The 15,487-nt window shown below is 43.1% G+C and overlaps 1 protein-coding gene across 4 annotated transcripts in view; it reads left to right on the forward strand.

Moving 5' to 3' along the window:
* numbl (NUMB like endocytic adaptor protein) overlaps positions 1-15,487 on the forward strand; it is a 59,685-nt gene that overhangs the window by 15,971 nt on the left and 28,227 nt on the right. For 2 of the 4 annotated variants that reach the window (XM_069147515.1, XM_069147516.1), the window contains exon 1: positions 13,196-13,633. The exons of the other annotated variants lie outside the window; for them this stretch is intronic. In XM_069147515.1, the coding sequence (XP_069003616.1) occupies positions 13,611-13,633 (23 nt within the window). In that variant the 5' untranslated portion in view covers positions 13,196-13,610. Of the gene's footprint in view, positions 1-13,195; positions 13,634-15,487 lie in introns of those variants that run through there. 4 annotated transcript variants of the gene reach the window in all.

Raw genomic sequence — 15,487 nt, forward strand, 5'->3', positions numbered from 1 at the left:
GCTGCTGCCTCAAAAGAGCCCGTCAGCAGCCCGACCTCCTGCCCGCCTGCCTGCCTTGGATGTACGTGGCTTCCCCTCTCCTTCTCTTTTTCTGTCTGCCCCCCCACCCCTCTCTCCACTGCCCCCCCCCAACCGTTGTTTCCTCCTGCAGACTCAGCCCAGCTGTTCCAAGCTTTCCACTCCCCTTCATTGCCACAATGCACCCTGACCCCCTCGCCCTCAACTCAAAAAAACTCTGCACTTATAAACAAGCTTGCATGCTCTCCAGTGCTCACACATTTAGATAAGCACCGATAGACTCCGCCCCCCTCCCTCCTTGTTCAAGCTGTAATCCAATAAGTCACATCAAAGGTGTCCCAGGAGTGGTGAAGCATCTGCGGGCCTCTGTTGGACCGAGCGAAAGCCTGAGGCCGGAGTAAATCCACCAGCTGTATCTGGGCCCTTCAGCCTGGACTCTTAGCTTCTGCTAATATTTGGCCCTGTTTATCAGTTTTACTGTATGGCAACGTCTCTCCATCCACATCAGATCACACTGTGCATGCTGCATGTTGTGTGCTCATCAGACTCATCACATTAAACTGTGAAGGCTTGACATAACTTCTTACCATTTACCCAGAAGCCATTTGTTTTATTTGATCCTGCGTGAAAATCAACTTACCAAGACTTGACACATGCTTGAGATATGTAATTATTTACGGGTAATGATTCTCTCCTGTTGCGGACGGAGACTGGAAAACCTTGCAGTGATGAAATCGGATGTTTGAAAGTCGGCTGATGAAAAGTAGCAGTGAATTAATGCATACTTTTATTTAAGCATCAGTTCAGAGGCACGTGGGCAGATAGTAGAAAGACACTGCAGAGGCATGACAAAACAAGGAAGGCAAGCAAATGTGTGAGATTATATCCACATCTGAGCAACATTTCGATCTGAGATCGTCATAAGTAGTTGCAAGAGGTTCAGTGAATCTGAATTTAGACATGTAATCAGGTTGATACCAGGCTGACATACTGATACATAGCAGGTGTAATGTTAAACATATTCACCGTCTTAGTTTGGCATGACAGCTTGCATGTTAACATTTCCTAGGAATGTGGATGTCATTAGTTCTATTTATAAATTGGGACGTAGACTAAAATATTGAACAAAGGGAAATTCTGATCTGCTGACAAAGATGAAAAGTTTCTAAAGTTAGAAAGTGTGCTGAATCTAATAATTGCAGATGTCATCTCTTGAAAGTGCCAAGAAGCAGACTTTGTAGGCGCTCACTCCAGCTGCACTGCTACACAGCCACAGACAACCGACTTTACGTCTCTGTAAGTTGATTATCATGCTGTTCTGAAATGAATGGAATCAGTGGGTTCCTTGAAGTGAGTCTGTAAACATACAGCATGTCATGCTTTGATTAACAGTAAGGACCTGTGTGTGGTTAATGGGCTGAAATATGTGAAACTTTCAAAATAAAGATAATTTGGTGAATTAATTTTGAACTATTTCCCTCAATAGACGCACATAGTTCAAAATGAAGCACGGATACTGACTCTTTATCATTATCTAATTTCTGTCTGTTTTCCTGCATATTCTGTCACTCCTTTCAAATAACTACATCCTTCAAGTTCAAATCTGAACTCAGGGCCACCCAGGCTGCACCTTACCATCAGTGCTGGGGTGCCACACCCTCTCTCTCTCCTTCTCCCCCAGCGCTATTGTTCCCTCGATGACAAGGCCCACGTGCCCCCCTATTCAGCATCCTGGTGGGGGGTAGGCGGGCTCTTTGTCTGGCTGCCATTGTTCCAGACACACGCTTCCATTTGACGGACACACGTGCTGACAAAAGAGAAAGGGAGCTGGAGGAAGAGGAGGCGGGGCCACCGCTGGCCATTCTTCTTGCTGGTGGTGGCGGTGAAAAGACAAGACGGGCTGGCCATCTGTGGTGGTGTCTGTAATCTGTAGTGACTTGAGGAGGGGGGGGACTGCACACACACACACACACACACACACACACACACACACACACACACACACACACACACACACACACACACACACACACACACACACACTTATCAGTTTCTAAAAGAATTCCTCTCTTTTGTCTCGCCACGCTTTTCTAAGGGCATGATGCCCATTGAGGTGGCTTCCCTTTGCTTTTGATGGGGCTTTGTTTTGCTCTGAAGTGGAGTTTAGACAGAGAAACAGAAAGTGGACGTCAGAGTGACCGATACCATTGAAGTCTGCCTGCTGTGCTGGAGTGAAAGTGACTTTAAAATATGATATAAATTATTTTCTTTTTCACTTTTTCCTCTCCTCTCTGTGTCAAAGTGACTATTGTTGTTGTTTTCTAGCAACAGGCCTGAACACCAGCCCGCTTGTCTTTCTACTTGGTTTCTCCCTCTGGCCTGGTCTGTCTCTCTCTCCCCGTCTGACCTCGCCAGTGTTTACTCTGTGTCCTCACAATCTCCCTCAACTTCCTTTTTTTTTCTCTGGAGGCTAACCGATGTTCTCCAACGTGAGGGCTCTGACTTGATGAGTTTCCAGAAGTCGCTGTGAGCTGAAGTATGAAACAATTGTCACAACCTTCTGCTTGAATATTTCCTTCTTCCATCCTTTCTCTTTAATTGCTTTCAGTCACTTGCTCACTTTTTCATTGCACCTCCTTCAGTCTTCCATCAATAATTTCCCCAATTTTTCCAACAATCCTTTTTTTTCATTCCTTTCCTGTTCTTTTGTATTTCTTTCGATGCCTGGCCTTTCTTTTCTTCTTTCTAAATCCCCCTCCCTTTACCTCTTCACTGCTCTTTACTCACAAAATAGTACGTAGTGACGTATCCCGGAAATGCTACAGGGCACGGCATGTCCTTACAGGAAGAGATTAAAGCCTTCTTTTGTGTTGTTTTATCAAATAGTAAATCCAGAGAGAAAAGAGCATGATGAACAGCACCGCAAATATTGAATATCTACCCAAAAATCAACTATCAAACGTGTCAATCTAAATTTACTGGTGTCAATGATTGTAACTCACCACTCGCCATCGTGATGCATGTCTGCCTGAATTTCTAAACCCATTTCCTCTGCCTGTGTTCCTCTGTGCCCAGCTTGGGCTTTTAGTGCCGGTCGATAAGACAGACAACCCTGTGAAGGTCATTTCGTCTCAACTCTCCACAGAAGCCAAAACTCCCAAACCACCGTGAAGACAGGCACAATGACAGCACAGACTGACTCGGATTTTTTCTCATGTCTTCGTTCTTTACTGTAAATTAAAACAGTTCTGCCTGAGTTGTTTTCTTTCTCTTTTTTTTTTTTTGCCTGTGTAGTAAGTTTCTGTGTCACCAGATGTTGCTGTGAGGAGCATTGTTGTGATATCAGCGATTAGAAAAGGACACGACTGCTTCCTTGTGGCCCAGAAAACTGCCTCCAGACTCGCTCTCTGAGGACAGATTTGAGGGCAGGCAGACAGATGGTTGATGTCACACACGCAAAGTGATAGATTGACAGACAGATGGATAAACAGACAGACAGATGATAGATGCATACATATACAGAGCAGCGAGCCTCAGATCTTTTGCAGAATGTAGTTCAAGAAAAAAAAACTGAAATTGTTTTGAACGGAGATTTGAAGCTAAAAATAAGCAAACTCTGTTACATCAGATATATTTTTAGAGACATTACATTACATTTCATTTAGCTGACGCTTTTATCCAAAGCGACTTACAATAAGTGCATTTCAACCATGAGGGTACAAAACCCAGAACAACAAGAATCAAGAAAATACAATTTCTTCAAGAAAGACAAACTACAAAGTGCTAAAAATAAGTGCCATTTAAGCGCTACTAAAGTGCTACCTAAGACAAACTATTATATTATCATTGAGTCATCCTCCCAGTGTTTCCTGTTCAGGAATGCACAGATTCAGGCAGGCAGTCAGAGAGTCATCTGGGTAGATGTTAAAAGCTTTAAAAGCCATATTGATTTTAGTGTTGAGGCCTCAACGCAACGAAATGTGAAGAAACAGGATTTTGCATGTGTTCACATTAAGACAGCATGAATTTTGCATTCCACACACATTTTCATGTGTGTGTCAGCAAACTGGATTTGAAGAAAATGAAAGAAAAAAAACTCCCCCTGTCTGGACAGGAGGTCAGAGGTGAGATGTCAGAGAAAGTGACCTCACTCAGAAATACACAGCATGAACACAAGCAGCTGGTCTGTTACCATGGCAGCGATACTCCACTCATCCAGCAGGGGCGCTGTTACACAAGCAACGAAGGTCTGTGCTTCGTGAGGGCCTCCTCTCCTCTCCTCTCCTCTCCTCTCCTCTCCTCTCCTCTCCTCTCCTCTCCTCTCCACCGCAGCTTTATACATAAAATCAAGATACAGTAATGCTTAATGATTATAACCTACAAATAGCAGTGACATTATTTTGTTCATAAAGGTGTCAGTAAAACACTTCCTGGTACTGGGTACAATTCTTAAGACAATACTTTGGGTGATAACAACTTCAAATTCATGTTTTCTTAAACAAAATAACTTTAAGAAGTGACATTGTTGAAAGTTTTTTAAATGGCCTGCTCTAAGTTGTTACTAGGAAACAGTTTAAGCCATTCATACTTAGGTTTATTGCTACAAATAGTTGTGTATGCTTTTACAATGATGGTAAAATACGAGGCAGCAGTAATGTAGTTTTTGGACCCATCTAACCTTTTATCGTCCTGTCGTATCATCACATCAATAACATTAACGCGGCACAATAAATCACTCAGACTTTATTTAAATGTATTGCACAGCTACTACAGCGCAGCATATCGTTTTATAGGATGTGAGTGACTGAAAATGTGGGAGAAATCTCCTTTATTTTAGTCCTTGTACGAGTATGTGGGCTGTAAAGTAAAGCAGTCAGTTATTCACCCGTTTAATGATCATCCAGTTAAAAGGAGGTAGCGGCTGTTATTTTTTGGTCACAGGACACTGACATCAGGGCAAAGAATTGAAGATGTGGGAGAAATTTCTTATTATTATAGTGTGTTAAATTGTAAATTGTAGTGATAGTAGCACCACTGTTCACTCACCTAACTTCCAGTAAGTATGTATTTTGATATTTACACTGTAATCTGCAACCTTCACAGAAAATGATTAACAGAATTACTTTTATTTGCATCACCGTGTTTCTTTCTATTCCTCTATCTCGCCTGCCCATCTCTGCTCCTTAACCAGGAAGACCTTGTTGTGATCAGCGAGGAGGGAGGCCTCCTTTCACCCACAATGTTGTCACTGTCTGTCTCCCTCTCCTCACCCTCATCAGATCTGAGCACAGTGAAAGAAATGTGTGTTTGTGTATTCATGCTGCCTCTCTTCCCTCTTCTCCACTTCCTCCCTCTCTTTCTATTTTTGTTCTTTTCCATAGTTCCCCCCCCAAAATATCTGCCCCCCCGTCCATCTTTTCTTCTCCTCTCCCTCTCCCAGCCCACAAAAAAACACAACATACCATTGGTTGCCATGGGATCCGGTTGCCATGCAGCAGCAAGGTTTCCACGTGGTCCTCGAATGTATGTGTGTCTACTGTAGCGTGACAGAGATTGGGTACCATGAGATTGGGAGTAGGGAGAGAGAGGTGCTGCCATCTAGTTACCCCCAAACACCTGACCCGTGCACGAACGCACACACACACACACACACACACACACACACACACACACACACACCGGAAAGCTATTGGTCATATAATGTAGGACTGAGCTCGATGTGTCAACATACACCAGCCTATGTGTGTGTTTGTGTGTGTCCAAAGCCACTTGAAGGCACACTCACACACTCTTCCATCATTTCACAGTTGGTCAATGAGGCTTTGTCTCTAACTACAGGCTTTGAGTTGATCAGTAGAGAAAGATAAGTCGGGGATAATGGAGGTATATGAGGATGGAGAGGCTTTGAGGAGAGGAGAGACGGATGAGGGGAGGGAGAGAAAGAAGAAAAAAAAAAAAGAGTGGCATTGACCAGAGGTAGAAATCGATTGAGCAGCCTGTCAGGATAAGGCAGTGGAGTTTAGCTGTCACGCCTCGCTATTGGACAGCCCGTCCGTCTAGGTGCAGTTTTACAGATGGTGACGGGAGGAAAAAGGGGAGATTTTGGTGGATTCTTCGATAGAGCTGATCGGCTAATCGAAATCTATCAGGCTTTCTTATCGGCGTGTGTTTGGTTTAGCAGAAGTCACCGAAGCGGCAAGATGACATAATGATAATAAAGGAGCGGCTAAAATCTCCTGGCGAAGCATGTAGAGAAAACCCATTTCAAGATCCCCCATCTGTTTCTTTACAGAATACAGTTAAGCCCATTTTGAATCTGACATAATCTTAACTGAGTACATCTTAGAAGGCAGCAATTATTTGCACATCATACATTCAAGTTGTACTCATCCTAAATCCTTGTACTCAACCTGAACTGGCGCGATGGCAGATGGGTTCACCCCACATGTTTCTCGCCATCAACAACACAGTTAGTGCACCTCACCTTTTTCCAGATTTGGCACCCTGTGACTTCTGTCTGTTCCTGGAAACAGACAGAAGTCACTCTGCTCTCTGCTCATGTTTCAGGTCAATGGTGAAATTGCAAATGCACACCAGCGGTGACAAAAATGCATGTAACACAGGGGCTGACGGTGATCAAGCAATATAAATTATTGCTGCCGCCCTCCCCATGCACATTACTGTGCTGCGCTCCGTTCCCGCGCAACAGGAACACACCCTGAACTCTTTGACTGCACTTTGTATGCAGATATTTCCCTGAGGAGTTACTAAAGGAGGAAAAAAAGGCTAAGATGAGAGTGAATATTGGATTTACATTCACCATGTTCCCACAAACATGATTCCAGATCAATGCTAATGCTGCCATGTATCCACCAGATGTACAAAAACGTACCTTTTTGTGGTTGGATTTCACTTGTCTTCACTGGGCGTATAAAGAAAAGAAAACACATTTTTGCTTATTAATCATGTGAACACGATATAGTTCTCTTGTATTTTTCTGACTGGCGATTTGTGTTTTTATCTTTATTAAAGAGATGTTGAAAAAGCAGCTGGAGATGGAGCCTTCTAGAAACAGATCATTCTGTTAAGAGAAATCATTGATCAGTTATGGACATTTTTAAAGGGTTTATTCTGTTACAGTCAGATATAATTTAATATGCAGCATATATCATGAAAGTTCAAACTTTAGCTTCATTTTCAAAAGCAATAACACGGCTGGTGGTGTCTTGTGGGACAGTCAAGTATTTCAGTACAAACCATTTTACTTTACATTTGTGTACTTTTTTAGGATTCATGTCAATTTCTCCTGATGCTATGGCTTCAAACTGGCTTGATTTCATGTCACAGTTTCCTGAATTAATAAGCGATGGTGAGTCAGCTTTGAATATCTTTGCCTAGTCAATAACTTTTTTGTGTGTCATTTTAGATTCTCAGTAAGTAGTTATTGCTTGTTACTGTGCCTGAGGCCCTGCAGGTGACTGTTACACTGTAAGCTTGCTTATTTGCACAGCTGAGTTAGATTATTGAGCATTTGTAACCCCACAGATCATTAATGGTGTTTGTGTGTTAGAAGGAGCCTCATTTGAATTCAGACAGTGTTGGTTAAAATAACAGGCTGTTATGAGGTCACTGAGGCATGGCGGTTGTAAAAACCAAAGCGTCTCAGACTTAACATGTTCGCACGCACACACACACACACACACACACACACACACACACACACACACACACACACACACACACACACACACACACACACGCACAGCCACACACGCAGACAGCATGATTATGTTTCTCTGTTTCTGCTCTAACTGGTGGAAAAGCTCACTTGAAACACGTGCCAGAGGGCTTACTTACTGTGAGCAGGAAGTGTGGTGTGTGTCTGTTACCACCTGGCTGGAGAGATCATCATGTTTCATAACTCCACAGCAGTTTTAATAGGCTTATGTTAGTGTCTGCCCAGTAGACAGATATGCACACTCAGACAGATGAATATGCACAGGCAGATGCTTGCACACACACACACACACACACACACACACAGTTATATAACAGTTATGATACAGTACAGCACTGTAATCTAATATACCTTCCTCTCATTATCTTACAATTCTCTCCCCTCTATCTTCTTCTGTGGATTTGTCTTCCACTTTCTCTTCTTATTTTTAGATCCTTTTACTTTTGTCACCATCCTCCTCTTTGTGTCTGCGCATCTCACTCCTGCAGGAGGGCAAAAGAAAAGAGGGGAGGAGGACAAGTTAATAGTGATCAAGACAAATGGTCTATAGAATACAGAGCAAATTATAGGAATGACTTCAAAATGAAGAAAGCTAATGTATCTTATCTTACTGCTGATGTTAAGGAGCCAACTTTGCATCCCTTTTAACCTCAACGTGGCTCGGACTGTAACGCAGGTATACTCAGGTTTGTATTTTTGTTGTTAAAGAAAAATAAAATTATAATTTGGATAAAAAAAAGTAATTGCCTGAAATTGTATACCAGAGTCAAAACATCAGTTAAAAAATAAATAATACTAGACAGGTAGTATTAATACCACAGAGACAATTGTCTCTGAAAGCAACTAACCATTACAAAAATAATGTGCTGCGTGTGTGACAGTATTATTATCTGGGATCAGTTATCTCAGCCAAGTCTGTTATAATTTCAGTAAAAGACAAATTAATCTCCAGCCTGCTGGTATCACACCACAGCGTGTAATACACCCATCAGTCCACTGGAGGACAACATGTCAGTGTCACTTTTTGCATCACCAAGGCGTGAAAAGTACACGCATGTATGACCAGCCCATTCTCGTTTCCAGGGTGTCAAATACTGCCATATTGTCAAACCCATTGGCATCAGATATGTACAAAGTGCCCTTTGGCATTGATGCTGTGAAGAACGAGGTCATGTAATGAAGTACGAAGACTGATAAAGTCCACATGGGGACACGTTTGAGAGTGTTTGAGGGAGCAAACACAGGACTTTCACCAGGGAGACAGCAAACGTTAACCGGGAGGTCTTTTTAGTAGCACAAGTGAGTTACGTACATTATGTGGCCTATACTCACATAATGGATGATAATTACGTGCTCAACTTAAGTTACTTAACATATCGTACATAATGTTACTTATGTCAAATTACCCATTTAAACCCGAACCATGATCTTTTCCTCACCTTAACCAAGTAGTTTTGGTGTCTAAACATAAGGCACCCTACTTTTAATGCCTAGTCAAAGCAAAACGTGACTCGGACACGCCATCCTCTAATGGACTGACGGGCGTATTGTACACTTTGGAATGTCAATAAAGATATGACAACTGCATGAGAAAGAGATTTTTGTGTCTGCTTATAGCCTTTGTTGTTCATCTTCTGTTTCTTCCCAAAGCTTTTCATCAACCTAATCTAAAAGCTTGTTTTTTTTTGCCAGCCTAACATTTGAATTTAACTCCACAAGGCAATGTTTGTAAAGCTGCAGCTGTGTGTATGTTTTCAATGGCACTAGTGAAGGTACATGTGTTTTGATGAGTGGATTAGATCTGATTGTATTTGTATTGGCTGCATACCGTTTTTATGTGCTGTAGTCAAACCCCATAAATACCAAGTTTACCCATGGGAGCATTTAAGTACATGAGAATCACAATGCTGTTTGTTCTTTTCAGTATTTAATGTCACTTCTCTCAGCAGACTGAAATGAAAACAACTGACAATGAGCATAAGAGAGATAGTGATGTTTCTAGTTAGCCACAAATACCCTGAGTGCTGCGTCTGAAACCGACACGTGAACAAAGCTGGAGCACAACCAGGACATTTTGATCCCTCTCCCTCATCCATCGTTGATCTCTGGCTCTGGGTGTTGGAGGGTAAACAGCTTAGGGGATGAACTGGCATAATGAAAGCTTGGGAATGTGTGAGGAGAGAGCGATAGCATTGACACGCAACACTGCGTTGATACCGTATCTCCAGCCTCAGTGTCAGTTACCCAGTACAAACCCTCCTCCAGCCTGAAACACAGGTTAAAATGTCTTGATCCAGTTGCAGATCACACCTTAGCTTTCATCTGACGGTGTCTCAAATGCATCCTTGTGATCAGATACCAGTGTGGAAACTGTGCTTAACTTCTACGAACAATGATTCCTGGACACTGGTTATTGTCTTAAATTCTAGTGGTTTACTAGTTTACTACTTGTTTATTGTTGCTCTAGTCTAGAAGTTATGTAATTAAGTATAATGGAGTGTGAAAAGTGACAAAGGTCACATAGAAAGGAAAGCTAAGTTTTTTGGATGAAACATGGGACTTTCCTTGGAAACCGCCATTCTTGTCGTATGTGAAAAGTTACCATTAATAAACTGTTTTCTTTTACTGTTAATATGTTGATGAAGGTCTGGTACACCTGTTGCTCGTACATTTGTTGCATTAGTGTGAAGACGTGTTGTTCCTGTATGTATGGTCCATTAAGCACTTCCATATGTTGCTTGGGGAAATTGACCTGTTGTCCATAACCTTTTCCCAGTAACTTAGAGGAAGCAATTCAGCTGTGACTGGCTTTTAGTTCACCGCAGTCAGGGAGAAATTTACATTCAGACCACACTGAAGAAATCATGTTCCTTAACCACCTTCCATTACCATATTGCTGCTCCCTTTAAATTTTAGGTGCATTCTCATCTTTATTTGCAACTGTGTACCCAAAATGCATTGCAAGACATTAACACGTTTCAAAATGTGGGTTTCGCCTCTTAATTTTCTCCCAGTCCACCACCCTCACCTGATCCCCACCATCTAACAGCCGTCCCTCTACTACCATCTCTTTGAGTCCAGGAATGTAATTTTCTCCAAGATCCATACAAAAAAAACCCCGGACAGTCTCAAGGTCACTTTCTCCTTCATTTTCGTTTAGCCGGTAATCCCCAAACTTCTCCCTCACAAAACAGTTCCCTGACATTTCTATTCCCATTCCCCATCCCTTTCCCTTTCCCAAACGCCCAATAATAATTTTCCTCCAGCATTCAGCCTTCGACTTAACCTTTCTGATTCTCACCCATCCTTCCTCCCCTATATACACACACACACACACACACACACACACACACACACACACACATATATATATATATATATATATATATATATATTCAGACTGAATATAACCCTGTGCTACAGAATGCAAGGAACCGTGTTGTTAGGTTTGGTCGTTTCACAAAGTGATTAAGAAATACAATCCCAGGCAGTTGGTTTGAGACATGAATTCATGAGTTTGAAAGCTCATCAGTTGCCAAAACTCTGCGCAGCATTTTGTCGTATTATGACGGAGGATTTACTGCTTTGGAAATTTATCACAGAATCAGTAATTTTATCCCTCACTGAACATATTGTCAACATTATAAATGTCCCAGTGATGTTACAAAGTTATCTACCAGGACTGTGTGCAGCCATTTATTGGTGCATTGCTTTGTGTTGTGGCAAAAGTTGAGATAGGCAACTTTTTTGCTGGTCTACCTCATGTCTGCTCTCTCTTTATGCAACCACAGCTGTAGAAATTAAATGAATAACTTTATCCTGATCTTAACATCTTAACTTCAACCCTACTGCACTAACCACCAACCTTAAACCCCTGTCCCTTCAGGATCTGGAGTGCTGCTCAGTTTGGTGGTGAAAAGTTTGACAGAAATGAACTTACTGGACCAATATAGCCCACTTCTCATCTCTGACGGAAGCTACGAGCAGGTAGAATAACAAACCCGAGCAGTTGAGTTGCTTTGTTAGTAGTGCAGGTGACATGATTTATAAGGATGAAGAATGTGTGGAATAAAAACACAAGTTCTCCAGTTTTGTTTTCTGTTTTTTTCTGCATCAGTTTTGATTCTTTTCTTTGAAACTGTACATCTAGAGTCTGAGTTGGGTCAAAGCACAGAGCATCAGGAGCTATGACCCAACTCTTACCCAGGTATAAGCTACCTCTTGAAAATGATAACCCTCTATGCCAAAACTTTACTCAAGCTGTTGCTGTGTTACTTCCCTTAGTACACTAACAAATAGTAACCTTACATGTTAGGACTCTTACTTGTTTTGTCTTGTCTTTGAATTTTGACAGGGTAGTATTATTTCAAATCACACACTGCCGTTCTGCACTGACCGCAAATTACCTCAACATGTGAACACATCACCAACCAAATATCTACAGCTTGAATTATTTTACTCACAAATTAAGGTGTTTTCGTGCCCTCAGTTTAACACACTCAATAAACACACTGATTCTTCTGTCCGGCAGCAGTAGTGAAAAAAGAAACACTTTTGTTTGGTGTTCAGGAACATCTGCAGCTTCCTCAGACGCCTTAATTTGAAAATTATTTACGTGCGTGGCCCCGCCCCTTCCACTATGGAGCCAATATGGCGACCTTTTAGCGTTAAAAGTGTCCAATGTTTCACACTTCTTTTTTGGACCATTTTGACTGCATCGTCCTGGTGCATGTTGCTGTACTTCACAGTGTGAACGCACTTATGCACTCAAAATAGTGAGTGTTATTACACAAGTGCACCATTTGGATCACAGCATGTAAATCTAAAATGAAGTACAGTGCAGACCAGTCCTTACCTCAACTTTCATTTCACATGATCCATATATTTCTTCAGATTTGCCAGCAAATTTTTTTCCGGATACCCAAAACGTTCATACAACCAGCTGAGTGTTTGCGACTGCAGCTTTAATCATTTTGCAACGGAAGTAAAGCACTACTTATTCATCTATTGTGAACCGTGCCTGCTGTATGTCTGTGACCTGCCCTTCAGCATGCAGGACTGGGCAAGCAACCCTGTCCCACATGTCCAGTAACACCCCTGTGGAAACATACTACCAGGCCCAGTTCCAGTGCTCGCGTTAAACACATCCTGCAGCTCTGGCCCTATTCCCCCGTTCCAGCTCCAGCGCCTGTCCCCGGGCTCCAGCTCCACTTCTCGCCCTCTCCCCCAGTGCACTCTTGACCAGTGCGCCCACAGCAGATGGAGAGCAAAGAAAACTGTGTCACCACCCGCCACGACTCACTTAATCACCCCTCCCCTTTCCTGTCCCGCCATTCCTCTCGCTCTCTTCCTCTCTCTCTCTTCCTATCCTCCCACTCCCTTCTCTCCTCGCTTCCAGGATTCTGAGCGTCAAACATTGATTTGTCTTTATTTTTAGAGCAGCTGTAGTGTATGTACGTGTGTGCACTGTATTTATGTATGTGTGGTGTCTGTATAACAGACGCTCATCCACGCTGGGTTGTGGGCAGTTTGGCCGTGTTTGTGTGCATCACCGTGCGTGTGTTTGAGAGTGTGTCAGGGCTCCTTTTTTCTAAGTTAATCCCTTAAGAAGAGGTGTGGTTCTCTCTCTTTCTGACTCCGCACTCGCACTCACTCTCCTCTCCTCTCCTCTCTGTCCCTCACTCGGAGCGCAGTATCATCACATGCTCCCTCACTCCTCTCCTCCTCTCATCTCTTCCTCGTGCTGTTGTTAGCACTCTGGCCGCTAGAGTCTGAGGGAGTTCGTTTCTCTCAGATTGTCATCTCTGCATCTTCTCTCGTCTGCTGTCGTTCCTGTGTGAGTTCTTGGGGCGAGATGGGGGAGGCCATCGAACTCAGGTGAGTCTGATGCAGAGTAGGGGTGTGTGAACTGTGTGTTTTGTGTAGGAAACAGCTGACATCCCACATATTCACTAAGAGGGGAACTGTGCATACATTTAACATGATTTCTCCTGCAAATGTGTGTGTGTGTGTGTGTGTGTGTGTGATCGTGCACTTGGGTGCCTTTTCGTTTCTAACTGGGTCGACTGTTACCGTAGAAATCAGCACCTTGGGCTATTTTCATTGCCTCACCTTGTTTTCTGTCCATCAAGTTGACCCTGTTTCAGCAGGGGAGACATCTGCAAGCTCTATAGGGGTCAACAAAAGATCTGTGGTTGCCGCAGCAGTGATAGCTGCAGTTTGTTGTTGTTGTTGTTGAGTTATTGGCTGTGGTGGTATTTTCAGTCACTGCCAAACTGATAATAGGTCTCGTCTAGCTTGTATCCACAGGGCTCATAGCGGCTAATAGCCTTAGCAGATGCATTAGCCCGCATGCCCATATGGAAGAGATTAAACCTGCTAAATTGATACAAACACCCAACATTTTTTTCTCTTGCAAAACCTTCGTCCCTGCACATGTGTTCTGTGCTGATAGGCTCAAATGTGTGGACACCTGCCATACACATCCACAGCAGAGTGTGTTTCCAACCCTTCTCCGGCTGACTGGGAGTGACTGGTTTGCCTCCTGAATTCAATGCTTCCTCTCCCTTTTCTCTTACCGGCCTTCTCTCCTTGCCCTCATGATTAGATGATTGAGGAGGCCAGCTCTCATGTGTGGTGCTAGAAAGAAAGAGAACGAGGCGTAAGAGTGAGGACACTGTGGGCGACAGAGACCTGTGTGATGAGTGAAATGAGGATAAGTGAAGTACGGCAAGACAGACTCAACAGGAGGGTGAAGATGAGAGGCGGGGTGTGAAAGTGTTTGAAACAAGAAACACATTTGTGTGTGAGGATAAAGGGGATTTTTGTGGAGAAAATATGAATTTCCTCTCTTCCAGCAGAGGAAACAGGAGATGAAAACAGACAAGAGATCTTACTTGGTTATCAAAAGACATTGGAGAAAATGGCCAAAATGGGGTTGAAAAGAAGAGAAAAGAAATGTTAAATTGTGCTCAGTTTGACTGTGGGAGTTCAGACTTTGTGAACGCAGCCAGCAGAGCCACACCGGCTCACTTGGCACACGGAAGTCTGATGTCAAAGCTGCACAGTTCAAGCTCGAGGGTGGAGTTGTTGAGACACTTGAGACATTACAGCAGCAACAAGGTTCTTTAGCTTGGGAACATTTGAAGGAGTTGAGTTGTCTTTGAATTCACAGAAGTAAATCTATCAGCTTCTGAGGCTTGAGCGTCATTTGTCGTTCCACGTGTTTGGAGGGTTGGTGTGAATCTCCTCCTGCCTGGAATACACCCAGGATATTCTTTAACATTATTTGGTTTGTGCGTTTAATCTCTGAACCCTAGAGATGAAAGTGTGCCGCACACTTTGCTATCATATCCGAAGTGTAGTACGGATGATAAACTGGCCTGTGGCTCTGGTCTGGACTGATAGGAGGGAATATGGGAACACTGCACGACAATGTGATACAGCAGCATATCGACTAGACTGCTCCACTTCACGCCTGGCTGCACCGTGTTTAGATTAGCTTCCCCGCGCACACACTTTCCCCGTCACCGTTACAGACACACGCTGGCGTGCAAACATGAACATGCTCTGACACAGATGCATGCCACTGTAGTGCATATACAAGCACACAAGCTACACACAAAGCTAGCCTGGTCTGTACCCTCTTTGCCTTCTGTTCCAAGGGCAGAGAGGGATTTGGATATTGTTATGTTAATCTGTCACTCTTTTGTGTCTTGGAACCCATTCAGA

Source organism: Embiotoca jacksoni, unplaced genomic scaffold (assembly GCF_022577435.1).
Source record: "Embiotoca jacksoni isolate LCO1_2020_lvr unplaced genomic scaffold, fEmbJac1.0.p SCAF_14, whole genome shotgun sequence".
Classification (NCBI taxonomy): domain Eukaryota; kingdom Metazoa; phylum Chordata; class Actinopteri; family Embiotocidae; genus Embiotoca; species Embiotoca jacksoni.